General features: G+C 31.8%; 3 protein-coding genes across 3 annotated transcripts in view; all 3 read right to left on the minus strand.

Annotated features, from left to right (window-relative positions):
* Positions 1-422: 422 nt before the first annotated feature.
* On the minus strand, positions 423-1,532 carry LOC123007820 (venom allergen 5-like). Its single transcript, XM_044403279.1, has 6 exons — positions 1,240-1,532; positions 1,075-1,193; positions 949-1,027; positions 743-897; positions 598-695; positions 423-546 (listed from the first exon to the last, which is right to left on the minus strand). The coding sequence occupies exons 1-6, from the start codon at positions 1,322-1,324 to the stop codon at positions 510-512; spliced, it is 573 nt and encodes a 190-aa protein (XP_044259214.1). The 5' UTR covers positions 1,325-1,532; the 3' UTR covers positions 423-509.
* A 2,888-nt stretch (positions 1,533-4,420) lies between these two features.
* On the minus strand, positions 4,421-5,441 carry LOC123007663 (venom allergen 3 homolog). Its single transcript, XM_044403074.1, has 5 exons — positions 5,263-5,441; positions 5,097-5,215; positions 4,969-5,047; positions 4,665-4,923; positions 4,421-4,615 (listed from the first exon to the last, which is right to left on the minus strand). The coding sequence occupies exons 1-5, from the start codon at positions 5,333-5,335 to the stop codon at positions 4,537-4,539; spliced, it is 609 nt and encodes a 202-aa protein (XP_044259009.1). The 5' UTR covers positions 5,336-5,441; the 3' UTR covers positions 4,421-4,536.
* A 119-nt stretch (positions 5,442-5,560) lies between these two features.
* Positions 5,561-16,372, minus strand: part of LOC123007572 (protein timeless homolog) — a 48,908-nt gene continuing 38,096 nt past the window's right edge. The window contains exons 10-19 of the mRNA XM_044402950.1: positions 16,060-16,116; positions 15,747-15,810; positions 15,493-15,694; positions 15,300-15,442; positions 13,451-13,536; positions 13,212-13,400; positions 13,013-13,150; positions 6,710-6,922; positions 6,472-6,659; positions 5,561-6,234 (exon numbers count right to left, since the gene is read on the minus strand). Coding sequence (XP_044258885.1) covers positions 5,605-6,234; positions 6,472-6,659; positions 6,710-6,922; positions 13,013-13,150; positions 13,212-13,400; positions 13,451-13,536; positions 15,300-15,442; positions 15,493-15,694; positions 15,747-15,810; positions 16,060-16,116 — 1,910 coding nt within the window. The 3' untranslated portion in view covers positions 5,561-5,604. The remainder of the gene's footprint in view (positions 6,235-6,471; positions 6,660-6,709; positions 6,923-13,012; positions 13,151-13,211; positions 13,401-13,450; positions 13,537-15,299; positions 15,443-15,492; positions 15,695-15,746; positions 15,811-16,059; positions 16,117-16,372) is intronic.

Raw genomic sequence — 16,372 nt, forward strand, 5'->3', positions numbered from 1 at the left:
ACCAACAATAAATAGCTGTTTTAATGACCACTCATATTTAAATTATTTGAAATTGATTGTGTTATTTTTCCGATTGTAATTTTAATCATTCTTTTCTGTTGCAAAATGTGTGCTAATGATTTTCAGCTCAACTCATAAACACGTTTAAAGACAATAAAAATGTAGTAATAGTAGTGATTGCAATATCAATTAAAAAATATATTCAATTAAAACTTTTTATTCATGATAACTCACGTTAACGGTAATTACACGTGAATAACAACAAGGAAGCGTAATTTGTTTTTGCTAATAATAAAATAGTCAACGATGGTTTTAGGCGATTTTGCAGAGATAAAAAATTGTAAATTATGTCATATGCAAAGAAGCGACCTCCAAAGCTCCTTCAAAACAAAATTTGCTAGCAGGAATAACAACACAAGGGATTAAAAAGTGTATCATTTATTTAAATTAAAGATGCGTGACAAGTAACAATCATGAAATAATGGAATATGATAGCATATTGTTCGAGGTTATATCTTGTAGGGAGCTTCTCCAATGTAATTACCTCTGAAACAAAAAAAAATTAATTGAATAATCAAGAAAACGTGCAAAACTCACCCAGGACCGTAATTACAAACATATAATTTCTCATACCAGGAATTCTTACGGTAAAATGTGTAGCCACATCCGACGAGCTGGGTGTCAGCCCAAACAACCTTAAACAAAGAAAATTAACACAAAGAAATTTCTTTTGGAAAAATACTTGGGTGTAATGTCCGGTCACCCCTTTGGAAGTGGTTGGATATTTGAAGTCTTTATGCTCGTTGAACCATTTCTGGATGATCCCATTCCAGTCGGTTTGCCGAGAACTGGCAGTCGAACCCGTCCAACCCAAGTTTTGGCCGACATAAAAACGGGCTAAAATTTGAAAAATTAAAACAAAAATCGGGATTACAAACGCCAACTCACAATCGTTCACTTTTTTATGTTTGAATTCACACAAATTTGCGATTTTTTGGGCCTGTTGGGCCAACTTGTCGTCCCATTTCTGCAAAACATTCATTAATTTTTCCCCAAAATTCCCTAACTTCTTACTAGATTTTTCAAATTCTTTGCTTTCGGCTGTCCGGGAACTTTTCCTTGTGCAATCAAGCCTCGCAACTGATTGTGTTTATTGACAATAATTTTCTTGTCATTTTCACTGACCTTGTTTTCTATGAAAAACAAAAATAACAAAGATTTTTTTATAAAATAACTTACCAAAAAGTCGTCCACATGAACTAGCATTAGCTACAGCAACGCTAACACAAAGAACGACACTCAAAATCACTACAATATTCACCATTTCGAGTCTGCGATCTACTAATTGCAAGCATTTAAAATCCGTTCTTTATATCGCAGCTGTAAATTTTTTTCTTAGGAATCACTTTCGAAACAATTCAATAAAAATTTATTAACTGCACGATTCCCACTTCGGTTATGACGTATTTCCTTCTCAAATCAGAAGTAACACCATAGAATGATACCATCCTGCTGGCTTGCAGGAAAGTGTGTTTTATCGTAAAAAAACATTCGTTTATAATAATAATGTTATGCAAGGACGAGTGTCATTATATTCCAGCAGTGTAAAAATACATTAGAATGATTTGATAACAGAAATTGTTATTGAGGTGTGAACGTGGTTTGGGTTGATGATTGACTCATTTAACCCAAAGGGTTTTTTCATTGAGAAATTGTAAATAAATAAATTGTTGCAATTATGATATGACAAAGTAAACACTACGTGTCAGTCATTCATTTTTCTTAAAATTATAGGATTTTCTTAATCAAAATTAACTGTAGAGCGATTTTTCCATGACGTGCAGCCTCGAGTCAACTTCGCGTCATTGTAGAAAAATTAAATGAGGTATTTTGTCAAAAACAGACAAAAATAAAATTAAACACATCCATAAATTTAATTTCAAATATTATGCAACAAATTTAAAAATCAATTTGTAATTTTGCGTCTCGTTTGTAGAAAAACCCGTTTTAGAGAATATTTTTATTAGGTTGGTAGCGGTGTCAATGACCTTTAAAAGACAAGTCCAAAGAAATGTCAATTATTATTTTTAATTTTCATAAATAATTCTCTATAAAACAAATAAGACACTAACGTTAAAAATTAATTAAAAATAAAACGAAAAACTCACTTCCTCTGAAATTCATATTAAATATTTAGGGTCTTTTGCTTATAAAAAAGTCCATGTTTGGACGCATCATTATCCCGTAGCCAATCAGATTTAAACATTTTGACGTCATGTCTGACGGATTAAGAGATATGATTTAAAATCCCTTTGTTGTATAAACAAGTGMAAAGGGCGCAAAAAATAATAACGTGGAATTAGGTAATAATGGAATTACTGTGTGACGTTGCGAATAGGCGAGATTACGCAACCCCGAACAAAAGCCTTTTACACCGGAACTGTTAAAAAATGTTTTTTGTGCCATTTTTGAAAAAAATATTACAATAACAAGTCAGTCTTAGCCAAACTCCCGTACGAATCACTTTTCCAGATTAATTATTATTTTGTGGTTCAGTGCAAAATTGTGTAGTAATGAGGGTTATATTATCAGTGCGTGCGTGTTGGGTATTTTCGAGAGCCTAAGAGACATTTAAAAAAAAACAATTTTTAAAATTTCGAGTTATTAGTGAATGTCAGTGGGGGAAATAAAAGAGGCAATCGTGCTACAAGGATCCGGATTAAAGGGTTAGTCAACAATACCTTTTAACTTTTTAGGAAAATCACATTTATAGTTATTTATTCGACGAGTTTGAGTGTATATCAGATGCTTTATTCCACGAGAGGATTATTAAACCACGAGTTGGAATAAATGAACAAAGACGAGTTGAATACAACATTTTATTCTTCGAATTAGACTCAACAAGGCTTAAACTTATTATTTTCATCTGATTTAATAAAACATTAAACTGATTTTGTGTTTTTTTATTTCCAGTAGGTCCGTTTAAGAAGTAGAGGCAAATTGTTACAAAGGGTAACAGAAGAAGATGCCATATAAGGTTAGTACTTTCTGTTTTGTTGTTTATCGTAAAGTGAAGTGTGTGAATTTGTGATTTTTAAGTGCAACAGTAAGTATTTATTTAATTATGAATAGAAATTAGTTGTGGATTATAATGTATTGTTTCCCAAATTCTTTTACAAAATTTATAGAAAACAAAGCTGCCACCAAACAATTTAAAAGTAAAGCCTGAAATTTTAAAATTAAATTCAAATTTAATTGTTGAAATTCAAAAAGCAGCCCTAACATCAAAAATAATAACTCAATTAATAATAATTCATTAAGTTGCGAGGCGGAAAATCTAGATTGGAGAATTTAGGAATTTTTCTTACATTAATCTCATTTTAAAACTCGTCAACACTATTACTTGATAGCTATATTCGTAAAAATTTAGTAATTCTGTACAAACTCCTTTGCAGCGAAATGTTTTTTATTTTATTTTGAACAAACCATTGGACAAATATTACTATTTTGTATCTATACATTTAGGCAGATCATTATTCATTATTATAAATTAAAAAAAAGAGTTCAATATTAAAATATGAATAAAAAAAAATTGAAACAACATACGAAAAAACACATGAGAAAATGACTTTAGTGCCGAAATGCGTATTATTTTTTTTTCCGTAATCGCAACAGTTGTGCAAAACTATTTTTGAAGGTCAGGGTATAATCATAACCGTTTATTTTTGGCACCCACAAAAAACAAAGTCGTAGTATAAATAAACTATTTTAGTGCCGATTTTAAACTCTTTACTGACGATTTCGAAAAAACAAATTTATTGTATTGTATCTATTGCATGCAATAAAAACTTTTCGATGTTTCGAAAAAAGTCGAATAACAGAAAAAATAAATAAATAAATTGCCATACCTGAAAAAAAATTAATTAAAACAAATATAATTGCGTATTAAAATCCGTTCCGACTTATTTGTAATAATATTGTAATAATAAATCATTAATTTTTACAACCAAAAATAAAAAAAATCAGATTCGTGACTAGTTTTTTTTATAGTTTTTGAATTTTTGCTACGTAGATGTTTTTTATTGCACACGAAACTAGTTTCAAATAATCACGACAATATGGCGTCATCATATGTTGGTACTTCTGATTGAATTTTGAATTTCATGCTGGGGATAATTTGGGAGATTAAAGTAGTTCTCCAGATTTTTATTACATCTTTATTGTTACATTTTTTACACTCTGATGCAGTCTTTTGGAATAGTAATGGTAACTAACACCGAAAATAATATAAGCTATAAAAATGGCCTCAAGTAATATATTTCACAAAAAATAATTAATAATTTATCTAATATTTTACACTTTAATACATTTGCCTTGCCACTTACCTTGTTTAAATATGCTCCGGAAGAGAAAAAAAAAATGAGAAAAAAACAAAAATTATTATTTATTCAACATTTTACAAACATCGGTATCAAAACAATTAATATTCATTCAAAATCACTCAATTAGACAATTTTGTGACCTCAAACGTCCAATTTAAATCCGATTACGTGAAAATGAACCGCGTCTCCTACTCTTATACCGTTTATATGGAGCTTCTCCTACAACATTTCCGCTAAAAAATCAAAAATTAGACTTTACATCTCCAAAAACCCAAAACATACGCAGGTCCGTAATTGCAAACAAACAACTTGTGGTACTTGAATTCCCCTTTTTTAGCTTTATAATACGTATAACCACAACCTACGTATTTAGTATCAGCCCAAACGACTTGAGTGTAGTGTCCACTTTCCTTCTTGTAATGAGGATATTTATATAATTTGTATTCTCCAAACCAGGAATATACAGCAGCTGTGCCATTGAAACCTTTTTCCGGTGCAGTGGATGACCACAAATATAAATTTTGACCAACTCCAAAACGCTCTAAAAGTACGAATTTTTTATCACGATTGCATGACTATTATTTACCATCTTTCACTTCCACGTGTTTGAATTTACAAGTGTTGGCGATTTTTTGTGCCTGTTTGGCCAAGCCGTTGTCCCATTTCTACAAATTTCAACCCAGAAAATGTTTTTTAATTAAAAAGTGTACAAACCAAACGATGCATTTTGATGGCTCTCGGCTGCTCTTTAATTTGTCCTTTTCGGATAAGTTGACGCAATTTATTATGAATCCATACGATTTCTTTGCGTTGACTGGGACTTAACGTTTTGTCTAAAATTTTGTATTAAAAATACGCCTTTTATTTATACAAATTGTACCTAAAATTTTCTTTTTAGGGCAAATTGCATCACAAGCACAAAACAGAATTAAAAGCAAAAGTAACTTCGTCATCGTTAGTACTGTTCAAAACTAGTGTGTAAATAATTATCTCACTATTAAGTAAACTGATAAAAATATTGGTAGATTAATTCATTGCAAAATTTTGAACATTGTCTTAAACTATGTCTTATTCTTTAAAAAAATAACTCGTAATTGATTTATTGAACTTTAAGTTAAAAAATATGTTAATAATCGGGCAAAGCAAGATGGGGAGTGGCAAAAAATGTATTCATTTCAAAAAATTTATTGATGATAAAATTATGTCTACAAAAAATTATTATCTAATCTTCATCACTTGAAATAGTCCTCGTGCGCTTTGACGCCGGCTTTTCCGTCTCTGAATCAGAATCAATCCGGTTTCGCTTAGTAATATCATTTTCCTCATCTTCATCTTCGTCGATAATTTTCCTAACATTCTTCTTCACTTGTGAAGGCGCAGTCGAATTGTCTTCTTCTTCATCACTCTCTATGACATTTCTTTCAAAAGAAATACTAATTTGTATGTTTTCTTCATTATCTTCCTCATCACTGTCGACGAGATTTCTTAGTTTTTTCTTTTTTCTTGATAAAGACTCAGCTCCATCTTTAGTATTTTGTGTGTTGTCATTAGAAGAATCTTCACTGTCTACCATTTTTCTTATTTTTTTCTTCTTATTGAATGAAGTAGATGGTTCGGTTTCTACCACATTGCTATTATTGTTCTTCTGTTTTTGTTTCTTATTTTTTCTGATTTTTTTCTCATTTTCAAATGAAGTATGCGGAGATTTAGCCCCATCTTCCGTATCTTGTGATTCAATAGTTTGTTGTGATTCAGGAACCGTAAGTGTATTATCAATGGCTTGTTGTAACAAATGTAAATATTTTCTTATCACATCGACTGATAAGTTCCCAGGGATTCTCCAATACATTTCCTGCAAAACTTAAAAATTACAGGAAACTGTAAAATGTTATGAGGCTGTGACAGCTAGCGCCGCCCAAGTGACCACGAAACCGGAAAGTTTAACTGATAATAGGTGACTACAAAACTAATATTTAGCAATTCACTGAAATAAATAAAAAAAAGATTTATTTTTGTAATAAGGAGAAAAAAAAAACATGTGGTTAAGAAAAATCAATAGTAATGCCAATAGAGATGGCAGCACTCGTACCTGTTCGTCGAAAGGCTCAGCAACGCCGAGAGCTTTGAGAGTTTCAATAAAATCAGCATTTTCCATAGCATTAACTGCATAATCCATTATTGGGACCAATGGAATTCCTTCACATCCGTCATCATTTTCGAAATCTTCAATAGCGTCAGAGAAACTGTCTTTGAGCCATTCTAGCGCTTCGCTCATCCCTATATTAAATCAAATTTAATTTGATTTCAATTTTTTTAGCTGCATTCACCTGAATCGACCAGTTTTATTAAAAGTGTGGCAATCCGACTATCTGAGGCCATATTTATTTCCCGTGTTACATGTTTCTTTTTCTTGCTTTTTGTTTTATTTGTGTTTCTTTGTGTCGAGGAATTATCTACTTGACTAGTTCCACCACCACCACCATCATCATCATCATCATCTTCTGATCCATTACTTTCCGAATCGCTGTCTCGCCTCGACTCTACAAAAACCCCAAATTGATAACCCATTTTTGGCCACCGAAGCGAATCAAAATCATTAAGACTGTTTCATTGAAACAACACCGCTGTCAACTTTTTAATCCCGCCATTGTCTTCGCGAAATACTAAATGTCAATATTAAAATGAATAATGAAATTCAATTTCGTGGCGGCGGTATGCACAAACAAAAGCCAGTGTTTATCTGAGCCGTCTGTGATTATTCCTCATTGTGCGAAATACAAGCCTCGATGTGTGCAGTGAAACGTGCACGCCGCTCCCGCCGCCCCCACACCAGCTGCACACGTTTTCTTTTAATACTGAATGAAGTACAAGTATGATAATTACGAGTTTAAAATGCCATTTGGAGAACGAGTATTAAAAACAGCTTGCGACGATTCATTTGTAAACGCGACTCGAGCGCCGGATTATGCAATTCGGAACTTTGCTGAAGAAAAATGGAAAACGGAAGAGTTGGACGACTTTCAAACAAAAATCGATAAAGGACTTAAGTTAAACAGCGAATAAGGCTGACGGGCGAAATGACAAAACGATTATTTTGAACCGAGGCGCCGTTGACTCTGGAATTAGTTGTACATTTTTTAGGAATCTAATCGAAATTGCTTGGAATTATTTGGAATTATTAAAATTATGTTGGCATTGTTTGGAATTACTGGAATTATTTGTAAACTACTGATTTTTTTTCTGGAACTGCTGAATTATTATTTTTTTGATAATTTCTGTTGAAAATTTCGTTAAATTTTATAGAAGTAATTTGGAATTAGAGCAAATATTTAAAAAAATTTTTTCAAGTTAATGGCCCCTTAAATAATGTCTTGGTAGTATGTAATCATAGGAAACATATTTTAATTAAGATTAACTCGCAAGTAAAAAAACCTAAAAAAAAAATGAAAAATGAAAATATTTTAACCAGAAACCGTAAGCATATAAAAATAAGAAACTTAAGAGCGTAAAAATGTAACATTACGTAACTGTCTCAAAGTAGACAAAGTATAGTTTTCATCTCGCATATAGTAGTAGGCATTATACCAGGTGAATAAAAAATATGGAACCATACGATTTTTGTTTAAACTATTTATTTTTTGAAAAAACTAATTGATGAGTGATAAAGTACTATAAAAATGTGATGATTTAACAAGAATAAAATTTTTCGAATTTTCCTTTTGTTTTTGAGTTCTACAAAAAAAAAATATTTTTTTCAATGGCAACCCACTATAAAATCATTTTTCTCATAAAAGCTATACTTTAAGGATTACAACTATCTGCTTTATTTTTAATTTTTTCAAAAAATTTTTTTCACATAAATTGCAATTTAGACAAAAAAAAAATCGCAAAACTCAAAAACAAAACAAAATTTCGTTCTGAAAATACGATCACATTTTTTATATTACTTTAATTTATATTAATTATTATTTTCTGGAGGCAAATGATTAAAAATAAAACCGCTTGGTTCCATACTTTATATTCACCCTGTATGTATACTCAAATAATTATAAAACTCGCGCTCTGCTCGTTTTATAAACTTTATCGTTGTGAATAATAATAGAATAATAATATATCTTTTTATTTTCTACTAAAAGTTCTAAAATTTGCATTTGACTAAAATCCTTTTGAAATATGTGAGAAGTTCTATTATTCCAGGACCGGACTCAATTTTTTGCATATGAATATGAGATTATAAACGTAAAGACGTAGAAAAATCTAATTTAGAATTAGAGGAAATACTTTGGAATTACAAGACTTAATTTGTAATTATAGTAATTAATCTAAAAACAATGGAATTACGATAGATTATTGAAATTACTGGAATTATCTGTGATTACTGAAATTCTTTTTTGAGTTATTATTATTTATAATTGTTACATTAAATTTTTTAAAACTATTAGAATTAATTTAGAATTATAGGAATTAATTTGGAATTACACAAATTATGTTGGAATTCGATCGATTATTGGAATTTCGGTGAAATTTACTAGAATTTTTCTAGAATTGAAATTAGTTGCACCCTGGTAATTAACGCCCCCTGGTGTTGACCCAAAAATCTAAAATAATTAAAAATCCCAAATCTTCATTCTAATTTTTCTATTTTCCAATTTTCTGTAATCTTTTTTAGAAATCAATGAACATTTTTTAATTACTCTGTTGCGTCCGCAACAAAATAATAATGAATCTAATATTGAATTTTTTTTTATTTGTTGTTTTCCACTGGTCTATCCATAGATTAGCTGTGATAAAATAATGGCCTTCCGTTTGCCTGACTTTTCAGGTGAAAACTTCGAATCGACCGAATGGAGATTAACTAATCTTAAATTTCCTGAAACACCACTAAAGAAAGTATTTCTTCTTTCAGAATTCGTTCGTAAGACCATCGTAAAAAATTAACTTCTCTACTACTATATCGATCTTTGAAACTTTCATCGTCTATTTGTACGTATAAAGCGGATTTTTCAGCAATCTGTTTTCGAGTTTGAAAACTCCCACATCACCACCGAATTGAAAGAAACGAAACTAATTAAAGCCTCGTTTGATCTTATCTTTAATAATGCAAACCCCTTTGAAAATCGTACTCGTAATAATGCCAAAAATCCAGCTGCTTAATTTTATTATTCGGCGACCGAGGGTAAAATTTACCAACACTTAATTTACTTTGACTTTGTCTCAAGTTTGAATAAAACAGACCACGGCTGATAAATTCCCTACATTTCAATCTGAATTTTTTACACGTCACGCAACATTATTCACTAAAATCCGCCGGAAATGCCATTTAATTCGAATTAAACATGAGTCAATAATTTATGTGTATAAATTACGTCCAAACATAAAAGTTTCCATAAAACGCGCACATCCGAGTCGGCCCGACGTAATTTATTTCCACTTAAGCCTGCAAGGGGACGTCTCGATTTTTCTCGAGGGGTTCCCCGCTGCCGGTGGGGACTCGCAATGAAGCTGTACACAGCATTGTCAGAACCAGAGTACGTTCTGATTAATTCAATGACAAGCCAAGATTGCCTTTCGCCGAAATCATTTATCTTTTGTCCCCTTCGGGACCGCGAATCGCGTATTGTGCGTGTCCGCAGAGAACCTGAATAAGGGGCACCCGGCTATGTAAACGATGTGTAAAGATTAATGAAACCCGAAATAAGGGCCAATAAATCGGCTGAATACCGATTTTCAAGAACAACATTTCAGGTTGCGGCCACACCTAACACGTTTATTTACTTAAATTTCGATTTCTGATGATAAACGAGCGTTGTCAATGTTCTAGTTAACTTAAAACTTAAAATCGCTGTAAGAATGTGGACATAAATAAGAAACCGACAATAAAAAATCAAAGAATAGATTAAACATTGACGAAATGATGATGAATAATAAACAAACAGAAATCATTAAAGAAATGCCTTAACCAAAATTTAAAAGAACGAAAATGTAACTAAAAAAGTTTAATAGAACTTAAAAAGGAAGGAATTGTTGCATTTGCCAATGTCTATCGGATAAAAATAAACAATAAAGAAATAATGTGGACATAAATAAGAAACCGACAATAAAAAATCAAAGAATAGTTTAAACATTGAAGAAATGATAAAGAATAATAAAGAAACAGATATCATTAAAGAAATGGCTTAACTAAAAATAAAAACAAAAAACAAAATGTAACGAAAAAAGTTTAATAGAACTTAAAAATGAAGTAATTATTGCATTTGTCAATGTCTATTGGATAAAAATAAACAATAAAAAATAAATTAAAAAAAAAACAAATAAAAAAGTGGAGTTAAGCTACAAAAAAAATATTGATGTAGATAATTGTCAACAGTAAATAATAATTATTTGTATTACACAGAAGAAAAGTGTATCTTTTCCTCCCACATGTAGAAGTTACTGTCTAATTCTTGTCGAAGGAGGAAATGATACTTTCCTCCAATGCAGCAGCAAGAAAAACTTTAAAACTAATAATTTCTCTTTATATCCCAGTTTTGCCATTAAACCTGTAATTTTGACAAATGAGGAAAGAAAATTTTTACCTTCCAAGACGGTAATTGACCTTTCTAAAATTAGTGTAGAAAAACTTACTTTCTGTTGGGGTCGCAGAAAAATTAAATAAACAAATATTGTAAAATAAAATGTGATAAAAATCAATCGTTGAAATAATGCAAGATCAAAGCCAGTAGACAAAAAGATGGAAAAAAAACAAACTCGTATAAATTAAAACGACAAAATAACCACAAGAGGTAGATTAGAAGATATGCGAATGACCACAAGAGGTAGCTTAGAAGATGCGAATCCCTCAACATAACACCACTAATTTTGAGAAAAACGTTGTTTATACAGAGTGTTTACGGAATTGAAGTTGAAATTTAAATGAGAGGTTATTCACGATAGCAGATAACTAATACGCTATATAAAACAATCATTTACGTTGTTAAAGGAAATAATTCGTTTTATTCAATATCACCAATGTAATATGCCGATTCCTAACCTTTTAAAGGTTCGGAAACAAGTCATTACATCTCATGAAGAGTAATAATATTAATTCTCTTGGAAGGTAATATGCAGCATAGCCAACGTTAAAATTGCAAAATTGCAAAAATACAGGGAATTGTTTCTTTCAAATTATCAAGTTACGTATAATATTTAGCTACATTAGTATTTAATTGCTTTTGTAGCAGTTTTTCTTACTTCTGAGGGAGCGCACTACTCCATTTCAACAATTTTATGATCAGTTTCACACATTATTTCAATTTTTTTTGATATTTTTGAAATGTCATGTTTGAACCTTAACTTTGCTAGAATTGTATTTTATTAAAATTTTTGACGAAAAATAATGTGATTGTGAATAAAATAGCATACAAACCTCGGTGGTAATGGCATTACCCCTTGTGTTTTGTCCGATCTCGAGACTGGCCTCTCGATCGTGTAAGCACTCGGAGTAATGCCATATTTACCACCTCGCTTTTAATGTACTATTACATTATTTGTTTGAGAACTGCTGTTTCTGCTTGTTTAATGCAAGAAATTTTTGTGGCTCTGCTGACTAAACCTCAGCCTGAAACTAAAAACCAAACTAATAAACAAATAAGAATTACACAAAACTTTTTAGATGCGACCAAACTTTACGGTGGGACGATGTGCGAACCACAGCCCGAGACCGCAACCAAATTTTCCCGTTTTTGCGAAACAGATAAAATTAATTAGATTGCGTAAACCCCTGTATTTTTAAGCAATGCGACAAATTTTTATGCGGCCCACGAGTTTTTCACCAATTTCCCCGTCTGGCTGTTGGAAAACAAGTAAGAAGTTAACAAGGCGCAAATTACATTATGATGACGTTCTTAGCGTTGGTCCCTTCGGGGCGTATCATTAGTCACCGCACACGTGGTGATGAATGGCACTAGGAGCTGAAAGGCAGACACAATCAATTAGGGGAAGGTGTGTGCGTGCCCCAGGATGAACAACACGAGACCATTGTCCTTGCTGACCGACCGACGCCACTTTCCAATTATACGGGGGGATAATTGGAAGTGCGGTTGAAACCTCACTAGACGTTTTGTTTCCGTCATTATTAATTTTCCCTCGTTGACCATTTTAAACGTATCCTTTCATGCGCAACGGGTTTTAAATTAATTTCGATTTTTTTTAAACGATTTATGCATTTTTAAAAGCAATATGTACGGTATCCTGAGACACAATTATTTCTTTTTTGTCGTGTAACCCCAACAAACATGGAGACCTCTCGACTCGTAGCTAGGGGAGTTTACCCTTTGTAGGATAATAACAAGGGATTTTTTTCCTGTATTATTTATTTGCTCACTCTGATTTTTATTACATGTTATTCGGCTTTAATGACCGAAGTAGAGATGTTTTTCACTCGGAAAAGTTGCGAGGTTTTTTCTTAAGATGATTTAATGAACAGCGTGATATGTGAAAACGGCAATGATGGATTACTTCCGTATTCGCATAAATAAACTCATAAAACGTTGATTACGAGACGGGTTAATGAACAGAGACGTGATAAAAACGGGAATTGTTTGGAATAGAGAAAAAATGCTGTATTGATCATAGATGGCGCAATTAATTACCTGTCGGCCTCTTCGCTCCCCCTCTCTTCTTCCTCACTTCGGCTTTGTCCCGTATCAACCCCAAATCTAGCAACTTCTTCGTAAGCATCTGCTTCGACCTCTTCACTTCTAATCTAAGCATTATGCATCCGAGCGGATCTGTAAGTGGATTATTTCCCATCTAGGACGTTAATAAACCCCCCTTGACCATCCATCTTACCGGCGGCGTCTCTGAATTCGTTGAACAATTCCCGTAATTGTATCTCTTCCTCGTCGCCCCACTCGCAACGTGTAGATTTTCTCATGGTCGCAGGATTGACGAGGAGAGACATATCTTTGAGTTTTTTCAACACGGCGCGACGAGTTCGCGTGTTATCAATAAGATTATTAACGATCCAATCGACGATGTCTGTAAATGAGACGTCAATCGTGATATTTGAAAAGGGGAATGAGGAGTACCGTCTTGCACTTGATTCGTTTGGTGTTCCATGAATAAACGACGGAGTTCGTCCTCCTCCTCTTCGGTCCAGCCTCGAGAAGACGCCCTTTAATTTTATGGCATTTTTTAAAGCGCCTTCATTAAAAAGATAATGCCCGAAAAGCATTTACAAAACGAACGCCGCGAATTTATTTCAAGGGGTTTCGTTACGCCTCATGAATATTTTCAATAAAAAAATGAAAATTGAGACAGGAAAAAACTCACGGACAAGACTTTATATTTTGCGACTATAAAAAACAAGTAGGTAAAAGTAAAAAATAATTATAGTCCTAATTAAACAAAAATCAGACCGTTATCATTTTCCTTGCATAAAACGATATTAAATCAAAAATTTAATTACTCTAATGATTAGATTTCACATGACGCACAAACTAATTTGCATATTCATCACGTATCTCAACACACATTAATTAGGCTTATTTTTAATTACATTTTACTGAAATAACAAAGAAAAACACGTCAGTAAGAATTTTGTCATGACTCGTATTCTCCAGAAACAATTTTGCAGGAAAATCTCTTCTGCAGTTTTTACAAAAAAAAATTCAAAAAATTAAAATAGATAATCAGAGCAACAACCTGAAATTTGAGTTCAACCTCTTTCTAGTTACATTTATTTCAGTTATTTCTAATAAAGTTAATAATAAATAAGGTTTTTACAAAAATAAAAAATAAATTACGTTAAATGTAAAATTTTGAAAGTTATACAGTATGTCCCCGGATTAAGGAAAAAAATCTGTATTTAAAACTTTATTATTCTGATTCAGTGAAAAGAAAAGTTAATTTTTCTCTTGAATTTCGACTGCTTTTGAAGTCCTATCACATTGGTGGTTTTATTTAACTGACAACTATATGCCATTTTGACAATTAAATAAATTAAATTAATTAAATAATGATAGTTCTTGTTAAAAATGGCTTTGGTTTTTATCTTAAAGCTGTTTTTTTTTCAGTTTCTATTTATTATAATTATGTTTTTCATAAACATTTTTGTTATTTAACGTGCGTAAACTCATTTGTCAAAGTGACATCATTGTCAAGTCCAAAATCAAGACAAAGTTAAACTTTTCTTTCTACTGAGTTAGAATAATGAAGTTTTAATTACAGATTTATTCGTTTCAGGTAAAGCAAAAAATGTTTTTCTTTTGCAGTTTTGGCATAAAATCAAAGATACATTTTTTTTCCTCTTATAAACTTAATCCGGGGACATACTGTATAACTCAAAATTTTACAATTAGCACAATTTTATTTTTTATATTTTTAAAAACAAAGTTTTTTTTTTCCTTTTATAAACTCAATCCGGCATTTCAATTTTATTTTTTTGAAATTCTGAAAACAGTGTACAATGTATTTCAATACCATTTTTAAATTGGTAACGACGCTAAACGCTCTTTCAAAATAAATAAAACAAAAACTGTTAGTAAAAAAATTGAAATTTATAATAATTGTGCATCATTTTTTAATTTCTCGATAAAATCAAAGTTGCTTTAAGGAGACTATTCAATTTGCAGATAAAATTTGAGCCACTCTGTACAAACATTTCTGTTTGATTAAACATTAAAAAATAGGTAGGTAAATAAATCTGTAATATTTTGTTAAAATCAATGTGAGAGCAAAATGAGAGCGATGAAATTTTGTCACTTGGCTCGAAATCAGTCGCAACATTTAGTTAATAAATTTCGCATACGTGTCGGTGCAAACATTGCAATTTGCGTAACTGTCACACCGAAAAATTCGTCGGTTAATTCGAACTATTTAAACGAGCGTCCAAATTACCATCGCTATCTATTTCGGATTAAAATCGCAAAAACTCACTTTCTCAAAGTCCCATATCCATACTCGATCTCGTGCGCCTCATTCGTATTCTTGAAGAACAAACTTTCCATATAAACTTTCTTATTAATCTCCGTAATTTTTATAAATTGCCGAATAATATAAGTCGCAAACTTCACAAGTTCCTGCAATTCACTCAAGTTAATCGGGGTTTAAATCCCGGGCCGTTACCTACACGATATTGGGGAAAATCCTTATTGGCATAAATCTTCTGAAAAGTCTGGAAAATTGATACTTGAAAAATCATTACGTAAAGTTTACAATCGAAAGCAATGCGATGGAGCAGTTTAATGATGCAGTGATTTGTGTTTACGGAATTGGTCTCGAAGTCTCTCAAAGCTAGGCCACAAGCTCGCACTATTTTTGGGTGAGCCAATCTGAAATTTTTCCAATTAAAATAATAAAAAATATTACTAATCGTGAAACTACCGGCGTGCAAAATCAGTAAATTTAAAATCGACTTCGCCATAACCCGCCTCCTCATCTTCCTCTTCTAAAAATAAAAATTACTTTCAGTACCACCTGTATACAAGGTGTGTCAGAACTCGCGTCCCAGAGAAAAAATTAAAGTAAGATACGATACCGGGAACATGGAAAAAATGTTTAAAACATGGAAAAAATGTTTAAAACATTCTATCTCTGAAAAATTTTTTACATTTTTTTGCAATTTTTTTTAACATTTCTTCCATGTTGCTAGTATCTTACCTTATGGCATTTTTCTGGCGCACCCTGTAGAACTTACCTTCATCGTTTTCGTCGTAAATTGGTTGTTCCTCGATTGTAGGCGTTGGTTCATCGTCTGTAAAAAATTGAAGTAAGTAAGAAATGTTTATAACAAAGTTCCATATAATCTTGTTATCTCTCACAACTTGAGTCTCTTACGTAATTTAAACTAATTACGCCTTTTGCTGACTGTTAGCAATTTAGTCCGACATTACAATGTCTCTCTGGTTATCCACTTAACCGCCCCTAGTTTATGAATATTTCAAGATAAATCCAGATTAAAAAGCGGCATTAGATACGACGTTTTATGCTAATGCGGTTTTCGGACCATT

The sequence above is a fragment of the Tribolium madens genome, unplaced genomic scaffold (assembly GCF_015345945.1).
Source record: "Tribolium madens isolate multiple individuals breed KSU strain unplaced genomic scaffold, Tmad_KSU_1.1 Scaffold_3;HRSCAF=73;Tcas5.2_LG2, whole genome shotgun sequence".
NCBI lineage: Eukaryota > Metazoa > Arthropoda > Insecta > Coleoptera > Tenebrionidae > Tribolium > Tribolium madens.

What these genes read in the sequence shown, in the direction of transcription:
- LOC123007820 (XM_044403279.1), bottom strand. Translation starts at nt 1,324, where the DNA reads ATGGTGAATATTGTAGTGATTTTGAGTGTCGTTCTTTGTGTTAGCGTT. An exon ending in TTCATGTGGACGACTTTTTG is followed by an intron (nt 1,194 to 1,239) that starts GTAAGTTATTTT and finishes TGTTTTTCATAG; the next exon opens with AAAACAAGGTCAGTGAAAAT. An exon ending in ACATAAAAAAGTGAACGATT is followed by an intron (nt 898 to 948) that starts GTGAGTTGGCGT and finishes TTCAAATTTTAG; the next exon opens with CCCGTTTTTATGTCGGCCAA.
- LOC123007663 (XM_044403074.1), bottom strand. Translation starts at nt 5,335, where the DNA reads ATGACGAAGTTACTTTTGCTTTTAATTCTGTTTTGTGCTTGTGATGCA. An exon ending in CCATCAAAATGCATCGTTTG is followed by an intron (nt 5,048 to 5,096) that starts GTTTGTACACTT and finishes TGAAATTTGTAG; the next exon opens with AAATGGGACAACGGCTTGGC. An exon ending in GTTTGCAATTACGGACCTGC is followed by an intron (nt 4,616 to 4,664) that starts GTATGTTTTGGG and finishes TTGATTTTTTAG; the next exon opens with CGGAAATGTTGTAGGAGAAG.